A 20900-nucleotide genomic window follows, 5' to 3' on the forward strand; every position below is an offset into this window, starting at 1 on the left:
CTGCCCGGGCCCGCCGCCGCCGGTGCCAGGCCGGAACCGCCGCGCCATAGCCGGCCCGTCTGCTGAGCAGCGGAGCAGGCCAGGGAGGAGGCCGGCGGCGGCAGAGGCCGCCGGGTTCCTCACAGGCCAGACACGGAGCCGCTTGGCTTTTTGCAGGCAGGAGGCTTCCCACGTTTCCTCTCTAGCAGCTGCGGGCTGACACCATCCGCAAGACGAGCCTGCGTCGAGCTGGCAGGGAAACACCCCGGGCGAAGCGCAGTTTATAAATATTACAAGAAGTCAAAAGCCCCAGTATTTCCGAGGTTGTTATCAAACATGTTAAGCAAACGATATATTAAAGTGTGCAGACATTTTGTAAATTAACAGGCTGAGGTTTGAGATTACTAATTATATGATTTCACAGAGAAAAAAGACCAATCCGGCTCTCAGGCACTCAAAAGAACATTTGGCACAAAGACTTTTTATTCTCTCCTACTCTCTCTGTGGGCCTGCTGCCAAATAGCTCGACTCAGCAAGAAGCAGCAGCACATGTCTCAGAGCAGCCTTCAGCATCTGACAGAATACAAAAACCCCCACATTTCTTCCTCAGTCTCAAGGCTTCAGAAGCCTGTAGTTTACACAGTTTATGGGGAATACGTTTCCCCCGTTTCCTTAGATGACTCTCATTATTAATTTTCTTTTCTTTCCAGCTGACCCAAATGGTCTCAGGGCACATTGTACCAGATGACAAATTAACGTGTTCTCAGGGACGCAGCAGAAGAAAAAGAAAAGAAAGCTCGTTTCCACTCCTACATATTTGAATGCCCCTCTGGCACACAACCCTCACCTGAAGTAACGTCTTAAGAAAAGTGCTGTGTATGGGAGTCTCTATGAAATAGAGTAAGTGTAACAAGGTGGAGAGGTAAATTCAGTAGTCCTTTTGAACAGCCTGCTTTCGGGCTTCTCATGCTTATTAGAAAACAGCTCAGGCACCTCAGTGGACTTTAGGTGCCTCTGTGGAGGCAGCGGCTGGAGCCCAGGCAAGGACAATTGTGATTTCCCCAAAGAAGGATGCAGCTGGGTCCCTGTGCTCTATTTCCACCTCAACACACATCTAGCTGCTTATCTGTGATCTTGCTTCCACAATTAAGGTACTTATTTATTTATTAAGGTGCAGAAACTTATTTAGGTAATAGATCTTGGTAATAAGAAGGTCGATTTGTATTTAAGCACCTGAATGTCACCATGAATTCCGTTATTGAAGTATTTATGGTTTATTCCACTTTTCTTTTTAAAAAAATATGCTTAGCACCCCTTACTCAACCTATGCAAAGATTCTTCAAGGTTAGAAAAGCAACAGCCCCCCAAAGTTATTTATTTGGAAAGTCTTTAATAAATTTCAGCAAAAAAAAAGAAGACTAAAGAGAAAGCAATGACTTTCAAAGTAAGCAGCACAAAGATTTTTTTATAAGGATGAACATGAACATCACTTGTTTAATATCTGTACTGAAGAACTATTAAGCTGATCAAACCTAGAATACACGCTATAGCAGAAACACTCTGGGAGTTTAGTGATGACCTGATAGAAACCACTCAGTTAGGTCAAGGTAGACTTCTGAATATTCTGCCAACTTCAAGATTCCCATTGTGCAGAATTTTCCCAAACATAATATTCAGAATACTGAGTCAATCTATATCCCTCTTCTATACAGAAAGGCAGTTATGTACACCTGTGCACCCATTCATCTAGAAAGGATTTTTAAATAAAAATGTACCGTAAGATTCTGAAAATACTTTTTTACATTCATATGTGTGAGTATATTCATCACATAAATATGTGATGAAATTTAACATTACTTATCTATAAAAAGCATTTAATTTTTGGAATTCCACATTTTAAAACCTCTCCAAGATTTTTGCTTGCTTGGCTAATTGTTTTTTACAGATACAGACTTTTAGTTGGTGTGTCAATTTTTTTCTTTTGGGGTTTGTTTTGGCATTGTTTTGCTTTGCCTTATCTATTTTCATGACTGGATAGAATGGTATCTCTCTACTAACTTAAAGTTTCTTTAATTCTGTAATGCATTTTTGTAATGCATCACATTCCATTTTGCAGCTCTGTAGTCCATTTTTACTCTAATCTGTCATTTAAACCGAATTATCAAATATACCTTGAAATATTCCTCCCACAAATTGCAGGCACACATATGCACACTCGCCTTTCTGAAAACTATGTAACTGGTTTTTTTTCTTTTTCCTTTTCCACCCCTGCCTTCTAGGACTTCCCCACAGTGCTTCAGACTCCCCCACATGTTAAGAGAAACTCCGTAGGATGTCCCAGCACACAGTTCACCATCTGAAAGAAAGATCTTAATTTTAAGTTTCAGCTTGCTTCTGTAGAGCCCCAGGCAAGCTCTTTGAAGTGCAGAGTCAGGGGAGGAACTTAACTCAGGCCTTTAGAAAAAAACTGCTAACAAGGCACATGTCCAGTCCTGTGAAATCCCCTCTTTTAGTGATCTCCCCTGCTACAACCTTCCCTCTACATTATTGATTCCATATAAATAGCAAGTCTCTAAGCCATGGGCATGATGAATCAATAAGTATCTAGACAGAGTCTATGAATTGAAACTGGATGGCCTGGGAAGAGGCTGGCTATTCTTCAAGACAGAGGAAAAGAAAGCACATTTCAACAAGCAAAATAAAAGAGGAGAAACTGCCAGGAGAACCACCGAGAGCTGTGCAATCAAGAATATTTCTGCTCAAAGATTCCCAGAAGATAATACTTTCAGATATCTCTTCTTGCTGAAAAGGTACGTTTTAAGATGCTCCTAGCAGACTCCCTGGCACTTGTTTCTGAAGGAACTCTTGTTAATAGCAGCTGTTGATAGGAAACATATACACCACTCTCATTGCTATCCAAAGTCAGAAGCTGCAAAAATATCACAGTTCCCAGAACTCCAGAAGCCTGCTTTGTAAAAACTGTCAGGTAATGAAAGCATCTGAAGTAATTCACACCTTCAAGAGAAACCTATTGAAAACCAAGATATAGGGGAAAAAAAATCATAATTATTCAGGGACTTCTTTGGATCAATGAGCACACGGCTTCATGCTTGGCATTTTACCCTGTATGTCTACGGAAGCTCAAACAGTGCATCCAGGGATGCAAGAGGCCATGCCAGGCCAACTCATGATCCCTTTTCACTACTGTCCATCCATGAAATAAGCCAGGCACCTTGTGTATCTAGACCACTGCTGAGATGCAACTGCAGACCGCAGCAGAGCTCACTGGACAGCTCTTGGGTGTGAGCCTTCCAGGACTGTAAAAAGTACACCTGGAGTAGGATGTAAGTAAATGACTAGTAAACTAATTTTACATTACCCCAGACTGGTCAAGCCTCCTGCATTGAACATGAGACTCGCAGACCAGCCAGGCAGCCATGCCTCCTACCGTGCAGCGAAGGAAAGCTACAGCGCTGTGCTGCTTCTGTTGAAAAGGACGGTGAAGGGGCCGCTGGTCAAGGTGAGCTTCCCAGCCCTCACCAAGTCCAGCTCCCACAGCTCCTCCTCCGCCGTGTCACCCAACACTCAGATCCATCCTTCCCCAACAAGAGCCAGAGCAATAATCTCTCAGCCACCGGGAACGAGGTACCCTCTGAGGTGCCAGAGACTGCTCGTGCCAAAGGCAGAGTGTCCACTGCTCTCACATCTTTCTCACTGCTGTGAAAGGGGTGGCCCCTCAGGGAGCAATGAAAATTATTAAAAAAAAAAAAAAGAATTGTAATGGTCAAACTTTAATTGAAATGTTGCTAATAGGAACTTGCAAGGAAGCACTTAATATATAGGCAAATGACCATCTGCACATAAAATATACAAGCTGTATACATTTTTATGGCTGCATATTCTTTGATCTTTTTTTCTACTTTAACGTAGGATTTTCCTCACATACATCAACATTAGAACCTCAAAACTTCAATCCTCAGATCGCTCTGAAGAGTGAATTTTAGTTAAATAATGGAAAGACAGTAGATTGAGAAGCAGTTGTTATCTGTGGGCTAGTTTGCATATACTCTTTCAAAAGTCCCAAGTGCGAAGCTGAATGCCAAATACAAGACAGAGTAGTGTGGTGTATTTGTCTTCCAGTGCCTAACAATGTGTCAAAAATGACAACAGACGAGTGGCCATTTGCAAATATCTGTAGGGTCATGCCTCTTTTCAAGGTTAGATGAAATTGTTATGGGGAAATAACCAACTACCCACATTTCCTTAGAAGTATCTACACTGACTCATGACAAATATTTTTACTGCTTTAGTTCTAAAATGCACACCAGAAAAAATAAGATGTTAAATAGCTGTCCAGGTCCACGGCACTGATATGTTGTGAAGGGAGCCAAGCATAATCTTCTCTAGCATGTGGAAGACTGTCACAAAACAAGAATTGCCTTCCCCTTCGATTCACCACCTTAAAGCTGAACAGCAAGGGGATACACTGTAGGATTTGACAAAAGCCATTCATGAGATACCTTGTCTGATCGCATACACAAATCTAGTGGGAGTTTTATCTTCACAGGGCTCACAAGTCAGGGAAATCTTGAGAATAATCCTAGTGCATATCCTCCAGATGCAGCTATACTTAGCAGAGCATTGTAAAACAAAATAAAAAGATGAGGAAATCAGAAACTGAAGATGCAGTGGAGTGAGCCGGCCTTTCCTGAATTCAGTGGTACAGCCTTGCTTTAACACCTAATTCTTTATGGGAAAGTGCTGCATTGCCTAGGAGTTATATTACGACTGGGCACCTGTAATTTCTAAGGAACAATACCCACAATAAAAAAGTAAACACGGACACTGTGAATTTCCTTTTATTTCACACACAACTACTCTGATACTTGTGGTTTGTGACTGCTCTTCACTTGGATTTTTACTTCAGCAAATATGCTGCATAATACAAATGCTATGTGATTATTTCTGATCCTCTGTGCCACCTCTTCAAGGGAGTGGCATGTTCATCCACATTTCCTTTGCTGTACAGTTATTTCTAGACTCTAGCAACACATATATTACATGAATATTTTGTCAGCTGAATGAACAGAAACCAAATTTCTGCAATGTATGCATGGTTCAGAGCCCCCAAAGCAATGTACAGCAGTGTCTGAACCTGCAAACTGGAGAGACTTGCTGCAGTTTTGTCTCTGCTTATTTTTTTCAAGTATTATACATATGCATACATACATACATATACAGTCATGGAAATATAAGAAAGTGTCTCTAAGTAGAAGGATCCAAAACTTCAACACATCAGTGGATCTTGACATTTTTATTCACTTTCTGAACCTTTACACCATCATTTATTGTATTAGTATAACAATAAAGAAAGTGGGGTTTCCACTGTTCTCTACAAAAGCAAAGACACATGTCACTATACATTGGATGTCTACAGCTCTGGCATCTAATCTAAGCTGGACACCCCTGTATAATCAATGCAGAGGGAGAGAGAGAAGCACCTCCAGGACGTAATACCTGAATTTTAAGCATGCAAAATTAGATCCTTCCGTAAGGGAAAGAGCTACATCAGCAGAGACATGACTTGGTCCCTGGTTAGTCATTCCTTTTGGGAGATTGCCCTCATGAGAATCTGACATTACTACAATACTGAATAGGCCTAACAGAAGGTCACTGCTCTACCACCATGTCTGCTCTAGCACTGATAATATATGTGTATAACTAAACCAAGCTAAAATATATCTACTGATTTATCCTCCACTGTGAAGTTGACCTCTGAGATCTCAGACATTTGCCAGGACTCAGCAGAGGAGTGACTTTCAGGTCCAAATATAACACTAAAGTCAGAGGAAGAAGCAAAAGGACATTTGAGGAACATACTCCCCTAGCTATTATTTTAGGAGCTTTTAAAATGTTACTAGTTATGGTAGCAGCAAATCTAGAATGATTTTCAAAGCTGTCTTTAAACAGTGAACTTGCTCCCTCAAAGAAAAAAAAAAAAAGAAACTTAGAGGACTCAAACAGGCTTCCTGGATTTAAAATACATCACTGATTTATCTCCTCATTGTAGACAATTCACTCTAATAAAGGGACACAGAAATAGTTTCAAGCTTATAAATCCCACTCTATAGCTATAAAATAATATTTCCATATTTTTCTCCAGGTTGTCTGTAAGAAAGAAATCTCATGTGTCCCATCTATCTCCTCATTAATTATTCATTTCTGCTACACATGAATCTAGGAGATTTTTCCATAAAATAAATAAAGTACAAAATAAATGCCAAACATAAAAACTTCATTAAAAACTACTGAAATTGTTACCCCCAGTGATCATCGTTATAAAAAATGGAGTGATATTTTATAGTTTAACACTCCTCTCCTACAACGATTCTATTAGGATAAGCCATAATCTGGCATTTTCTCATATTTTTAGTGTGGGTCATAATGCTGCTTAAGTGTAGACTGTTGTATTCCTAGCACCCAGCAGAAGAGAAAATTAGTTTATAGTCACTCCTACAGATCTGTTTGGACAATAGAACAGATTTTTAGGAGAGCTTTTCTGGCAGCCAGGATCAGTCTGATAAGTGGGACTTTTTACATTTTTTTTTTCCCTTACACCACTGTTTAGTGTGATAGTTTTAAATGGCAGTCCTTCACAGGATTTATTGTATATCCAGGTTAAAAAATGCTCATTAGACTAAATTATATTTGAAAATAGAAGCAAGAGCTAGACTTGAGAATGGTATTTATTTGCTTCAGCAAATTCATTATTTTTAAAAGTACTTTCACTTCTTATTGTCAATAGTATCCAACAGACTAGCATTGTTTATTTCAGAAAGATGAAAAAATAATGAAGGTAAAATGTCACCCATGATGAAATAAACCACATGAACTGCAAAATAAGAGTATGATTGCCATATGCCATTCAGACTAATTTAGTTTTGCTCTGACTTTCAGCAAAAAACTTCAAGTTGTAAATGCCTATAACATGAATATAAAATGTTGATAATCTATTAAGGGAGGTTTTAGTCCAAAATAATTAAAAGATTTTTGTGTTTTGCTATTTCCAAAAATAGCTGATTGACTCTGAATATTTTTGGGGTACTTCTATAACTAAAAATCAGCTGTTCTAGAACATGGCATTTTTACAAGCAATAATATGCAGTGGTCCTTCTGGCATTTATTTTTTAAAAGAAAATTTAAAATGACAGCAGTTTAAAAATTCTTTCTTTTTCTCTAACATGTAGGTTTTACTTCAGATTTGTGAAGTACAATATACCTAATCCCCCTCTGGTAGCTAAGCTCTTTTCTTCAGTCATTTTCCTCTACACAAGCTGTTCTTCAGAGTCAACCCAGGAAAATGTAATGACAGTAATGTTGTGACAGAAGGAGGGTGGGAAATACGTACTGTCCTTAAATCGCTTAGCAGAACATGCATCTAATGATGCAGGGCAAAAACTGAAAAGTCAAGAAAGGCATGAGATAAAACTGCTGAGTACTGTCCTTGCACTGGTGTAATAGGGATCCTCCTAATTCCCCACTTTTTAGCTGTTTACATCCCATCCCATCCCATTCCATCCCATCTTCTTCCCCAACACTAGGCAGAGGGCCTGACTGCAAAACTCATTCCTGCAATCCCCAAAGAGCAGTTTCCAGGGCAGGTGTGACAGCAAACAGTGAAGAAGCCTTTGTGCTCATCTAAACGATACTATGAACAGGAGTGGCGTAAGTAGGATGAAAGGTTAATTCTTTTTTCAGCTGTTTCCAGGGCATAACCTCTACAGGATGCACTTTGTCTTCTGCAACCAGGCTTTCTAGTATACTATGTGTTGTTATGATGAGGGACAAAATCCACAAAAATATGGATTATTTACTTATCGTAAATGAGATTTTCTGGATTTTCCCATATTCTGAAAAGGTAAACATAGGCATGGAAACAGTATTTTTATCCTCCTGAGGTGTTTTTGAACCAAAACTAGAAGGAGAAGAGAGATTTACACACCCTTCATATCCACAGTGTGCAGCAGTCTAACAATATTACTCTTCCTCCTTCCTTATTTAAACTTACTCTTCTCTCAGATACAGTTGTATTTGCTCTTAATATCTCTGGCAGATGTTCTGGGGTGAATGATGCAATTAAGAATCCAAAATTCCCATTTCTTCCAGATGCTTATTTTCTCAATATTCACTCACTGGAAATATATTTACTTTCCACTCTGCGGTGTCTAGCAGTTAGCACACCTTCTGGGTTCCATTTCACAAAATTTCCACAGTTAATCTGACACATGCCAATGCATTTTAGATGAAAGTTTAGCACCAGTAATCTTTTTTTTTCCTATCTATAGTAAATTTACATAACAGAACAGAACTGAGCAAAGTTTTAAATAAGTATTTTACTTTAAACATCTTTTCATTTTGTTGTTCATAGGTAAAATACTTTATGCTACTGTCATCTTTTCAAAACTTAACTTTGATTTTCCTTAGTATTCCAGCTCACTGAAGGAATCTAATGATTTCTGTCTTTTCTATGATTCATTCTTTTCACTGAAACTGAATTACAGACTTAACTGCTTCATTCTTGCTCCCCTCTCATCAGACACATACTTAGTCTTGGGTTCAAATTCTGGATCCAGAAAAATTCTGACCTTCCCAGCAACTTGGCCAGTCTCCTACAAGCCCTAGCTCTCCTCTCACACATAGTCCTGGACCGCAGACTCAGCTAAAGCAATTCTAATAACTTGCACCTAAAAATACAATGGCACAATGCACCCAAGATTTGTGTTGGTCTTAACAGAATACTTTTCTCGGGCATATGCTTTCTGCAGCTCTGCATTCACCCAGAATAACCCACGCATTCAGCTTTATACTTCAGTCATTCAAGGACACTTGATATTGAAGCCAGAAGTATTTTGCAAAAAGAATTCGAAGTCTACTGCATTTACTTGAGAACAGTTTGAGTACAAGAGTTATACAAATCTATGGGGAAAAAAAGAACAAGACAGACTTGGCAGCTCCAGCCTCAGCCTCCTCAGCACTACAGGCAGAATTCTTGCTCAGCCTCGTACAAGAAAGCTGCACAAAGCAGACTGCTCTTTTGTGATTTTCCTGCTTTCTGTCATCTAAACCCCCAAGCCAGCCTTCGTTCTCCAGTAAGCAAGCCATGGCTTTGCTCCCAACTATGTGGAAAAGTGGCTTTTTCTTGGTCACAGTTAAATGGTACTTTCACACTTCAATGGGAAGGTCAAAATTTCTGTATTATCCCTCTGCAAATTTCAAGAATTCTTCCTGACTTTCTGTGTATTTTAGCTCAACAAGGAGAAACGGAGCAAACGCCAAATCCAGGTTTTACAACCAAACCTTCTTTAACACAACAGAATGACATTTGCAGAATGATATGAAGATATAAATGAATGTGTCACAGACCAAATTTCACTGGCTTCTGAACTGCGACATGAGACTCCATTTAAACAGTAGAAATAAAATAAGACCTTTACAATTTTATTCGGACATTATGACCCTGATACAGGAGAATAATTGTTAGGCAGATGAAAGAACAATATCCAAACTGAGTTCTCCTGCTAAGAAACTTTCCAAAAGCTGCAGAAGGTTTCAGTAGGTCGCAAACGTTTTGGTATATTAATTAAGGGATGTATTCACACCTACACTGAAAGCTTGAGTTCCCACTTTGTGAAAGGAATGAGCACTGAATGCTGTTTCAGAGCCCCTGAGAGATGCCTAAAACTGTATGTTGTGCAAAAATTCTGTTTTCAGTTAGGTTTGAAAAGCACCTAGTATTTTGTGAAGCTCCCATAAATAAATGATAAGCATTTTAAAAACACTCAAATGGCCCATGTAAGCTACTTCATCAGTCATGACCTTGCATTTTTCTCTTTCATCCAAGTCTCTTCTATCTCTGTGTGCATATGCATGCATACAGACACAGGCTTTGCTGCTTTGGAGCTGTTGGTTTGTGCAGCTTAGGCTCAGATCAGTTCCCTTATCTTCTGAAAAGATGAGACCCTTTTACAAATTTACACTGAGTCCTTTATGGTTGGACTTGATGCTCTTAAAGGTCTTTTCCAACCTAAATGATTCTATAATTCCAAATCTCTACAGTGGAAGACTTCCCCAGTGAGCCTTAAAATGGTAAGTCTCCCTCAGCCCCCCAAAGAATAGAACTAACTAACTTTTGTTCAGAAAAAAACTTTATAAATTGCAACCCAAAACAGATAAAGGATTTTTCTCCTGCCATTCCCCAGCTTTTTCTGAACATTTCCTTGGCACTTGTATAACTAAAGAACAGCTGTTCTAAAATATGACATTGTACAAGCAATCACTTAACACTGCTATAGAGTAAATTCAGTGAAGAGTGTCAAGAGAGAAGGGCATAGTCTTTAGACATCAGCAGCAGAAAATTAATGCAGTTGAAAGATTAACATATCCCCTGAATGCTACAGAAATAATCTCCACATGGGATGTGATTTTCCAGGCACAAATCTCCCAAACTGAATATGTGAAATCCCCTGAGTTGGATAATGGGGGTGTGCAATAGATACCGGCACACATATGGAGCAGTCATCACTGCATGTATGGAATGTATGTTGGATGTATGGAATGTAGATTGGAAAGCCTGAGGGGCACTGCAGAAAACCCTAAGACCAGCACTAGAATATATGGCCTCCATACCTGGAACCAGATCTAGACTTTGAAGATAAAATTGGCCTAATTCTGCCATTACAGTAATTTTACATATCCGGATGCTGTTCAGGATCAGACTCTAATTATACTGTGATACTGACCCATTATATTTGACCTATAAAAATTACATGATCTCAACATGTTGAATTTTGAGAAAACATAATGTAAGGGAAACTGTAAACTATTCAGATTTTCTTTTCAATTACATTCTTGTTTGGTAGTCCCAGACATTAATAGAATTTTATGAGTGTTTCTCTTAGGAAAGAGACAGGGAAAAACAAAGTTGTCATACCAGTGGAGAAAAATCTGCTTGGCTTCTCCATCAAAGAAAGTTGGTTTCAGGGTCTTGGACATAAATTTTGTACTAGTCATGACCTTCCAATATACCTCAAGATAATCCTACCATCTGAGCTCCAAAGCCGTCAGAAGACCCAGACACAGCTCTTCTACAGTGCATGTTGAATTCCAAGGCTGGAAGCTTCAACCAGAAGGCACATTCAGAGCTTTCCTGCACATAAGAATTCATACTTTCGGAGTAACTCAGTAGACTCTTGTTATGAGCATTAAGTATTTATATAAATAGACAGAGAATGGCATTTCCTCAAAAGGTTTTATTTGCATAAACTCACTCTTATATTTACCATTAAAATTTTGTAATCATTTTCCCATTCATGACTCCTGTACTACCTGTCTGTACTGGAAGGATCCTCTTTAAAGACAGTGTAACCAATACAGTCAATGAGTAAAAATGTTTCCAGAAAGGGAGAAGGGTCTGGGGAGTGGACACAGGCAGCTACAGCAACCCCATCAGCTCACTGTGGCATAGCATCCTGCTTCATGGGGTACAAGAGGAGTCTCCAGGTCACTAAACAGTCCCTTCTCATCCTCCCTGATCACAGCTGCATCTAACATCCACTGCTTTCCTTTTCTACTCTAAGGAAAAGTTTAAGACATTATCTATGGCATGATACACATTGAGGCTAATGAAAAATTCAGAATATAACTGTAAGCCCAGAAAATAATATTTTAAATCTGGAAGTCCTAACAAAAATATACTACTATATGCTCCATTAATTGAGTACTTAACAAGTTAATGAAATAACAAGGAAAATTCTGATTTAACAGATTCAAGAGAGTGGTACCATTAAACCAAGACTAATTGAATAAAGACGACTATCTAGGGGGGGCTAACAATTTCTTTCATACTATTTTTATGGGTTTAGTCAAAACTGTGGCATGCAAATGTAAGCACTCTGTTTTCCTAGGCATAAGGATAAAGGAATCTAGCAGAATGCATTACTTAGTATACATAACAAATCAACAGGACTAATTTGAAACCAATAATATGAAACTGGAAAAGTAGAACTGATTACAGTATTAGGGAAATGTCAACATTTACTCATGATAGGAAAAAGTAACAGCAGGGTAAGCATACTATCAGTGCTTTTTCAGTCCTAACATCTTACAATATTTTCCTAACAAAAAAGCAAAGGAAAGCTTAATCATCCAAAAGAGAAATTAGCTAAAAAACCAGCTGATTGGTGGGCCAGCTATCCAAGGGAAGATAACGTTACTAATACATGAAAAGGCTGAAAATGTTAAAAAGTTTGGCATTTCTAACTGTAAAATCAACTATGTAACTTTTACAAGAATATAACCTTTTGTGCAATCATCTTTCCACCACAACGCAAAATCTGAATGTGTTTAAGGAAAAGATCCTGGGTACTCATTCATGGGAAGTTACTAAAAATTTGACATTGGCATTACAAGATCAGGCCCAAAATAAAGAACTGCTAAGCACCTCCCTTTTACTTGTCTTAGCAAAACATCAAGAAACCATAATACTTGCCAAATATAAACAGAAATAATTTTAAGTGATCATTATAAAGGAAAATGTGTGATATTCATTGTGACTCTCCAAATTCTCTCTCCATGGCTGCCTCAAGGACAGTCAAGTTTGATCGCCAAGGTGGTGGCGGGAATGGGGGCAAAAATGAAAGCAGCCATTTGCTCTGATGGAGCTGGCAGCACAGAGAAAAAATAGGTGTAACTCCACTATTGCCATGATTTCTGCACCCATGTCTCAGCGAACCACCAGAACTATCAGCATCTTGGCAATCAGAGAAAATTATTTTCCTTTATACCTTGGCAGAAGGCCAAGGAGTGTTATCTACTGAATTCTAACAGATATTGTATTACCATTTTAGATTGCAGTGGCAAACACTGATATGGAAGTGTTTGACTGACTGTTCTATTTTATCTTCAAGCAAATGGCAATTTTGGGATCAGGTTCTGATCCTGATATGACTGAAACTTTCAATTAATGCCCAAGCTAGATAAGAACATCTAATATCTTTCTTCCCCATGTCTGCTAAAATAACTATCATCTTCCTTTGTTTCTATATATAAACATTAATTACACTCAGAATTAAGTTAGTGAAAGCTGCACACAAAGCATTCTCATTTAAGAGAATCTATCTCTGGGACAAACTTCCACAACAGATAAGATTATCCATGTTTGAGACATTTAGCAAATATGACAAAAGAGTTTGATGAAGCAGGACTGACAGATCAACAATAGACAAGTGGATGCCTCCATCTAATATTTTGACAGACCTCACTGATATTTTCCAGCCTCACCTGGTAGCTCCTAAGGCATCCACACACATTTCTCTTTGCAACTTCCTTCATCTAAACATTAGAGTTTTCTCCTACCTAATTCCAGTAAAGAACCTGGGAATATGCAGAACTCTTACATCCTTTGACAGGCCACAGATCCAGAAGGTGCATGTTGAACACACACAATTTACCCACAGGGTGCGCTGGGTTTGGCTGCGATAGAGTTAATTTTCTCCACAGTAGCTGGTATGGGGCTGTGCTTTGGATTTGTGCTGGAAACAGTGTTGGTAACCCCGGGATGTTCCCGTCCCTGCTGAGCAGTGCTCACCCAGAGCCAAGGGCTGTTCTGCTTCTCCCCCCACCCCACCAGCGAGGAGCCTGGGGGGGCACAAGGGGTTGGGGGGGACACAGCCGGGACAGCCGACCCCGACTGACCCAAGGGAGATCCCAGCCCGTAGGACGGCGTGCTCCCCATATAGAGCTGGGGGAAGGAGAAGGAAGGGGGGACGTTGGGAGCGATGGCGTTTGTCTTCCCCAGTCCCCGTTGGGCGTGATGGAGCCCTGCTGTCCTGGGGATGGCTGAACACCCGCCTGCCCAAGGGGAGTGGGGAACGGATTCCTTGGTTTGCTTTGCTTTCCCTATTAAACTGTCTTTATCTCAACCCAGGAGTTTTCTCACTTTTACCCTTCAGATTCTCTCCCCCATCCCACCGGGGTTGAGTGAGCGAGCGGCTGCGTGGGGCTGAGCTGCCGGCTGGGGTTAAACCACAACCCTGTGGTACAATGGCCACCAAACCAATTCGTGTTCCCTATGACAAATAGCAAACCGGCAGTGATGCTGAACTGATGCCTGCCTGCCATATCTGTCAGTGAATACTGTATGTTTGCACAGGTTTATTTGTTTTCCAAGGGCTAGCAATGAGTAAGAGGATCAGGATCAATCTTATAATAAAATAGCCTTATGGATTTCTTTCAGCCACCCTCAAGGTATATCAGTTTTTAGACTCATAACCTTGACAACATCCTTTTGGAGATTGATATGCCACTCTCTACTTGTCTTCTCATACATAGCTATTGCAGTACAAATGGATCTGGTACCGCGGGCTGATTCCCATGTTCATGTTCTCGGCTAAGGCACGCATCACCATAGGATCAGGGTCCCCAGCAAAATTAAAAAGAAAAAAGCAGAGTTCCTGTTTCTTTTCAGAAGGCAGGATAAATGGAATATAGGTATGTGCACACCCAGGAACTATTCAGAAAAACTCATATGCGGCGAAAAAGTGAGCTTTGTGTTTTAAACACTTTGAGCACTTACCTATCTTAGCTCCTGGACGTTCTGTCCAGACTGATGAAACTTTAAGAATCAGCCAAGATAAAGGGAGCAGACGTGTCTTCAAACCAGTCTTCTCAAGATAAAGAAGGAGGGACTTGGTGCCCACGCACCTGACACGGAAAAGCTGCAATCTGAAATCCCACTCTGTAACCCTGGTGGTTTCTAACTGGACCTCAGAGCCTGGTTCACCATGCCCTGCCTCAGCCTCTGGTTTTCTTGCTGCTGACTTGGGAATTCTCATTTGTGCCGTATCCCTGAAATAAGCACAACAAGCCTAGAGATGGCCTGTCAGAGTCAGCTGTTTATATCCCTGCTGAAGTCTGTCTGGAGAGCAGAATGCTCATTAAACAATTTTTCACACATTGATGATCTTTCCTGCTTTTTCTTTTTCTTTTCTTTTACAATAGCCTTCAGAAAAAGAAACGGGTTTAAGAGTTGGTACAACTGAAGCATAATATGACTAAGTCAACAGGAAAGTAAAGATTTTTTAAAATGTAGATTATCGATCTTTGAAATTGTAAGGGCTCCTTCAAAGTCATTAGGGTTTGTCGTGTCAATATATTAGTAAAGACTTCTATAAATGAAGATTAATGATGCTAGGGATAATTATTGCTGAAGAAACTCACATATTTCTCAGTATTTGGAAACTCCATGCAAAGGTGAACAGCGTCAGGTTTTCCTTGACTGCACCTCAGCACCATTTCTGCTATTAGAGTAGGGGGAAGATTTTCTCTGACACAAAGGGAAGTTAAACTTCCAGTTTCTTTGGAAATCAATGGTAGCTGAGCTGTGTAACTCTGATTTGTGCTTTTTAAAATAATCGCCCATATACAGTGAATGCAGCTGATTTGGAGATCTACTAAATCCACAAGCCAGAATCCTTCTGAGTATTTTTTTCTTCCCAAAAGAATCTGAACATGAACAACAGTTGCTTTTCTAAATTAACCACTCAAGTCATGCTTCTTCTTATTATTGTTCCCTGCAAGACTTAATATATTTTGCTAAAGGGGTGATAAGTTACAACTTAAAGAAAAAGAACCAAAGCTTTTTGTTAACTTGCAGGAATGCAAAGAAGTCCCTACAGCTAATAACCCAATTTTGCAGGGGGCTTGTGCATATTTTTTTTTTTAATCTAAAAACATCAAGTTCAATATTTCTCAACTTATTTCTGCTCTACGGCTGGGGCTCAAATGCCAAGTACTGTCCAGATAATTAATGGTATAGCTCTGCTGAGGTTTCCCTTGCATAAATATATCTGGAAAGCTAAAATTGGCAGGGGATCATTTAATTTTCAATTATGAAGCACTAATTCCCCAAATAGTCCTTAGGATTATAATTTTTTTCCGTTAAATACTTGGTGACAGGTTTTACTCATCATTTTTTCAAGAACAGTAGCAAGCATACTTTGGCAAAGTTTGAACTGAATTGAAGCAAAACCAGCTTGACCAGCTTTTGTGGATGGAATCAACATGATCTGGAGATGGGCTTTTTGATTTTTAAAGAAAGATAACCAAAGACAAAAGAATTCTAAATCCGGGCTAGGATATCTTGGCTCTTTTTCACCAGATGACTAAACTGGTAAGCCACAGCACAAATCCATATTCTGGTTCGGAGGGGGAACAAAGGCTGAGCAAAGGGTGTCAGCACGGCTCCTGTCTGGCAAAACACCCATCTTTGGTGGCCTGCAGGACCACATCAGAATCTGTTTTGTCTGCAGCCAAATTGCAGCTCACAAAAGACTTTGCAGAAAGTGCCTCCACATCCTGAAGTCCTTAATCAGTGAGGTATTTTGAAGAAAGATATCTTCACACAGCAGAAAAATATCTAGCAGCTGGATATATAAAATACCTGCTCATAAAATCCTGTCATCAGAGGGAAAATAATAAAATGTACATGAACATAGAGAGATGAACCGACTGGTGTTATGGGATTCCTTCCCCAGTATTTAACTCCTTAGCTCTCGGTAGTGTTCATGTCCCAGCCTTACTTTACCCAAGTTGTTAGAGTTTATTCTGATCTTGAGTACGTGGATAAACAGCCAACAGACACTACATGAAGATGAGAAGTGGACTTCAAAATCGTGTTATACTGCAGATCACATTTCAAGTTATATTAGCCTTTAAGAAGATATTAGTACATGAATCTGGGGAGCTTTTTCTTGTATTAGGGGTTTACAGAAACACAGACACACACAAAAAAAGAGACCTTTTTACAAGCTTCAATAAACCGTCACAGCTTCTGCTGGTGTGTATACATTTTAAGGGCTGGAATGACCAAGAAGAAACAAATCTCACATTGTCACAAGCTACTGAAGTTCCTGGACTGGTGTTAGGAATGAAGCACAGAAGACAGACAACATTGCAAAGCAACGGTCTTTTTTTGGTGATGAAACAATCATCACATTCAGCACACATTATCCATGAAGTTAGCCTTGACAGGTAACTGCACACAGTTAGGAGCACATATGTTACTAAAAATTGTTTCTAAGGTTCATTCCAGGAATTCATTTGTAGCACACATATGTGCTATCTGATAGATCTATTTTTATGAGACAAGCACTATTCATTATTTGATTTTTTTACTTTACCATCTTTTCAAATCATTACAAAATGACCTAAAATCAGAGAATGCTGAAAATGGGACTGAAATACTTAAATTCTCAAGAAATGAATAAAAGTCTATCCATTGAAAACTCTCCTCCTTTGGTACTGATTAGTGGACCAATACCAGGAGACACAAATACACATAAGGAAAAAAGGTCGCATAGACTGGACACTTCTGAATTTGTTGACAGAGGCCACAGGTCCAACAGTATAATAGAACAGAACAGAATTTCTTACCTTTATGATGATTTGCCCCAGATGCTAATTTCCCCCACAGCGTTACAACAAATATTATTATTAGCAGTTTTCCTTTTGTTGCCTTCTGTAAGTATCTCTTATTCATCCTGAAAACAAAAATACACAGAAGTAAGTATTTATCTTGAGACTTCTTTAAAAAACAATTTCTGTCTTAATTTAAGGAGAGTTCAACAAGTTTTTGTGTCTGGCTGCCAACCCTTAGAATCTTAAATTCTGCTTAGCTCTAAATGAGGTACATCATATAAAGCATCAGTATAACTTCCGTCACTGGTCTGCCAGCGTTCCTCCACCCTGGTCAGTACCAGGAGAATTCAACACCTCCACTCATCACATTTGTCTCAAGGCACAAGCGGTGTTCAAAACCACAGCAAACTCCAAAGCTGGCAAGAAGGATGAATCCACGCAGCTACGGAGCAGGTTTTGAAGAACAGAGCAGTTCCACTAGTGTGTTTGGGGCCAGTCATGGTCAATGTGGTTGTCACTGACCATGCAGTGGAGCTTTTGGCTTTTGGCATTGCAACTCTTTCTGGATTGTGTCCACAAGTCATATGGCAATAACAAATTTGAATAGACCTCCAGCACGTGTAGCAACCCTCACATAGAGAAATCCTGTTAGGAAGACGTAAGTGGTTTGGAAACATGGACTCGAGCAGGGCGGATTCACTAGTCTCTCTCTTGTCTATCTTTGGGTAATGAAAAGGTTTGATTTACTGCACCAAGGGAAATTGCACACAGCTACCCTCATCTTGCTCAGTGATGTTTTCACTGTGACAGCAAGCCACCGTGGTGGTTCAAGCAGAAGGTAACACATGACTTATTTCTCAGTAACCTCCTCCAAAGACAAAATACCCCTCCACCTGCCAAAAAGATAAGTTTGGGAATGTAGGCTCTAGCACTTAAGGATTACAGTTGTGTAGAGAGTGGCAAGAGGTATAATAATGAAACCTTCTCTCACTTCTCATTCTCTGTAGAAGAGCCTTAGGGAGCTGGCTACGAAACAGCTCTGCACATGGTCGTGTTTCTGCTGAGAGGTCAATAGGATGATGATGCCTATTTCAAATCGTTTAGACTAGAAAAGCTGCAAATTTGGTCACTTGAACAAAATTATTGCTGTTTTGTAACGCCTGGAACTAGGGTGCCTTTATGAGCAGAAAAAACTGCACTGCTTCCGTATGGTTGCACATTTGTCTCCTACTATGTTCATAAGAAGCCCAAAGGAATTTAAGAGCATCTCTCCTTCTCTGTTCACGTACAATGCTATCTTGGGCAACCACAACGCTGTGAAAGGCAGAATACAGAATTCTCTCTAATACAGAATTCACCAGTAGCCTGTTCAAAGTCCCAAATTTCTTTCCATTCCTTCAAAGCAATTCCTCTCCTCTGAGCAACCTGCTTTCTAACACCACCGCACGCTGATAAAGCAACCCCCACACACCCCCCCCAACTCCACTCGTGATCTCCAGACTTGTAACCAGACCACTTCCCCCAAAACTGCCAATCCTGCTCTCCAGGAGATTGATGAGATCTTGTTAAGCATGGGTTAAGTTTCCACACCAGGCTGTGTCTAACAAAACACTATGACTAAAACTAAGAACCTGCTGAGGAGTGTACCAAACCCTTTTAAACCTGAATTCAGAGCAAACAGGACTCAGTATCCTTTGACAGAAGTCACACATCTACAGTGTGTTTCCCAGAGGTTCAGATAGCACATTTATGAGGGAAAAAGAGAGAGGAGTAAGCTAGTGCTATATCTAGGATGGTGGATGTGCCCCTGAAAGCCTGACTGATTAATAATCACAGTGGAGGTCACAGTGTGCTGTGAACCACACCAAGCTCTGCCTTCTTGCACTGATTCCAGTGCCTTTGGAGTGTAAACTGCATATTCATCATCAGCTCCAGGTCTATGAAGCACTCAAAGCTAAAGGGAAATACATTCTTTGTCACTGTAAATAAGAACAAAAAAATGAAACTGGAATGCACATTGAGCATACGCTCTTTCACAGCTATCTCTGTGAACAGAATATGAATTAACTCTTTCACTCCTGGATTCTCATACTGCACCTGTTATGATGCTGGTGCCAAGTCATCTCTCATTAAAATCAAATCTTTCTTCCTCACCTACCCAACGCTGCTCAAAACCCAGTGGTACTTGCACCATTAAGCAAGGTTGAATCTAATACAGTTCTCTCCTGTACTCTGCTGATGCCAGATTCACCCTCTGTGCTGCGAGGCTGGCAGCAAATGCACAACAGAAAATGCAAATACGTAAGGAAAAACAGTAGCGGCAGGGGGAAAGAGAGAAAACCAACCTATCTGCCTGTGAACAGCAGCCCCTCAGGGTAGGTGGCAGAGGGAAGATACAAACCTCTGCCCACAGCCCAGCACACCAAGGAGGAGTAAGCCAGCATTGACTATAGAAGAGACCGTTCTGCAAAGTAAAGGAAGGGTTTCAGCTTTGACACAGAAAATCTGGGCTCAATGCCATTGCCAGGTCTTCCAATTATGAGAAAAACAATACACCATTTCTGTACCACAAAGCCTATTACATTATTCTGCATTACTTATTTGTGGTATTCACCTTCAGAAGGACAAAAATCATAACTTTGTCTTGTAGCAGTCCCATAATAGGCACAATTAACAGAAAAGTCAGTGCAAGTGGCAGTTCTAGCTTGGGACTAATAGTTCAGAGGCCATCAGCAGAAGTACAAAACAAAAAAAAATCTCAGCAGTTAAAGCGTTCATGACATACAGCAGCTCAAAGAAGAAGAAGTTGGAAGATGATCTGAAGTCTCAAACTAATTATGCAGTATAACACTAGACCTGGGGTTGTGTGCATCGGCCACGCACAGCGGTCAGTCCAAGGACGGACGAGTGGCCGCATAAGCACAAACAAGGTACGAAGCACTGGGCTCCCAGATGTCCTGCTACACACACAGAAGCCACACTGTAGCAATACAGCCCTAGAAATAAAAAATGATGGGTTTGTAGTCCGAGAAACTCAGGGGGTTGGGATGGATGCATCTCATCAGCAAAGCAAGCAAACAGCTAGATAGCAAGGAGAGGCCACGTGATGCTGGTTATTTTTTGCAGATTTGCAAAACAGCCCATGATATAGCACTGAGAAGACACTGAACTAGATAGCATTTGACCGCAGCTCTGAAACGTAACTATTAGCCTCCTGCAACCCTGATCCATGTCAAGTGAGTGCATCCAGGAAATAAAATTCAGTCCATTACTGTACTGTTATTACACTAACATAACAGGCTGTGTTAAATAGAACAAATGAGCTCTGAAATGAGGTCTACTTTTACTACAGGTGATGCAGAGCTCCACAGACAAACTACAGCTATTAACCTGAATGGTTTTCTCTGTGAGACATTTTCCCCTTCCATTTACCTTCCTTTCTGCAG

General features: G+C 40.2%; 1 protein-coding gene across 1 annotated transcript in view; it reads right to left on the minus strand.

The window, feature by feature from the left end:
* FAM19A2 (family with sequence similarity 19 (chemokine (C-C motif)-like), member A2) overlaps positions 1-17575 on the minus strand; it is a 52268-nt gene extending 34693 nt beyond the window's left edge. The window contains exon 1 of the mRNA XM_010574096.1: positions 17470-17575. Coding sequence (XP_010572398.1) covers positions 17470-17575 — 106 coding nt within the window. The remainder of the gene's footprint in view (positions 1-17469) is intronic.
* Between the last annotated feature and the right edge of the window lie 3325 nt (positions 17576-20900).

This window comes from Haliaeetus leucocephalus, unplaced genomic scaffold (assembly GCF_000737465.1).
Source record: "Haliaeetus leucocephalus isolate CR32 unplaced genomic scaffold, Haliaeetus_leucocephalus-4.0 Scaffold406, whole genome shotgun sequence".
In the NCBI taxonomy this organism is placed as follows: domain Eukaryota; kingdom Metazoa; phylum Chordata; class Aves; order Accipitriformes; family Accipitridae; genus Haliaeetus; species Haliaeetus leucocephalus.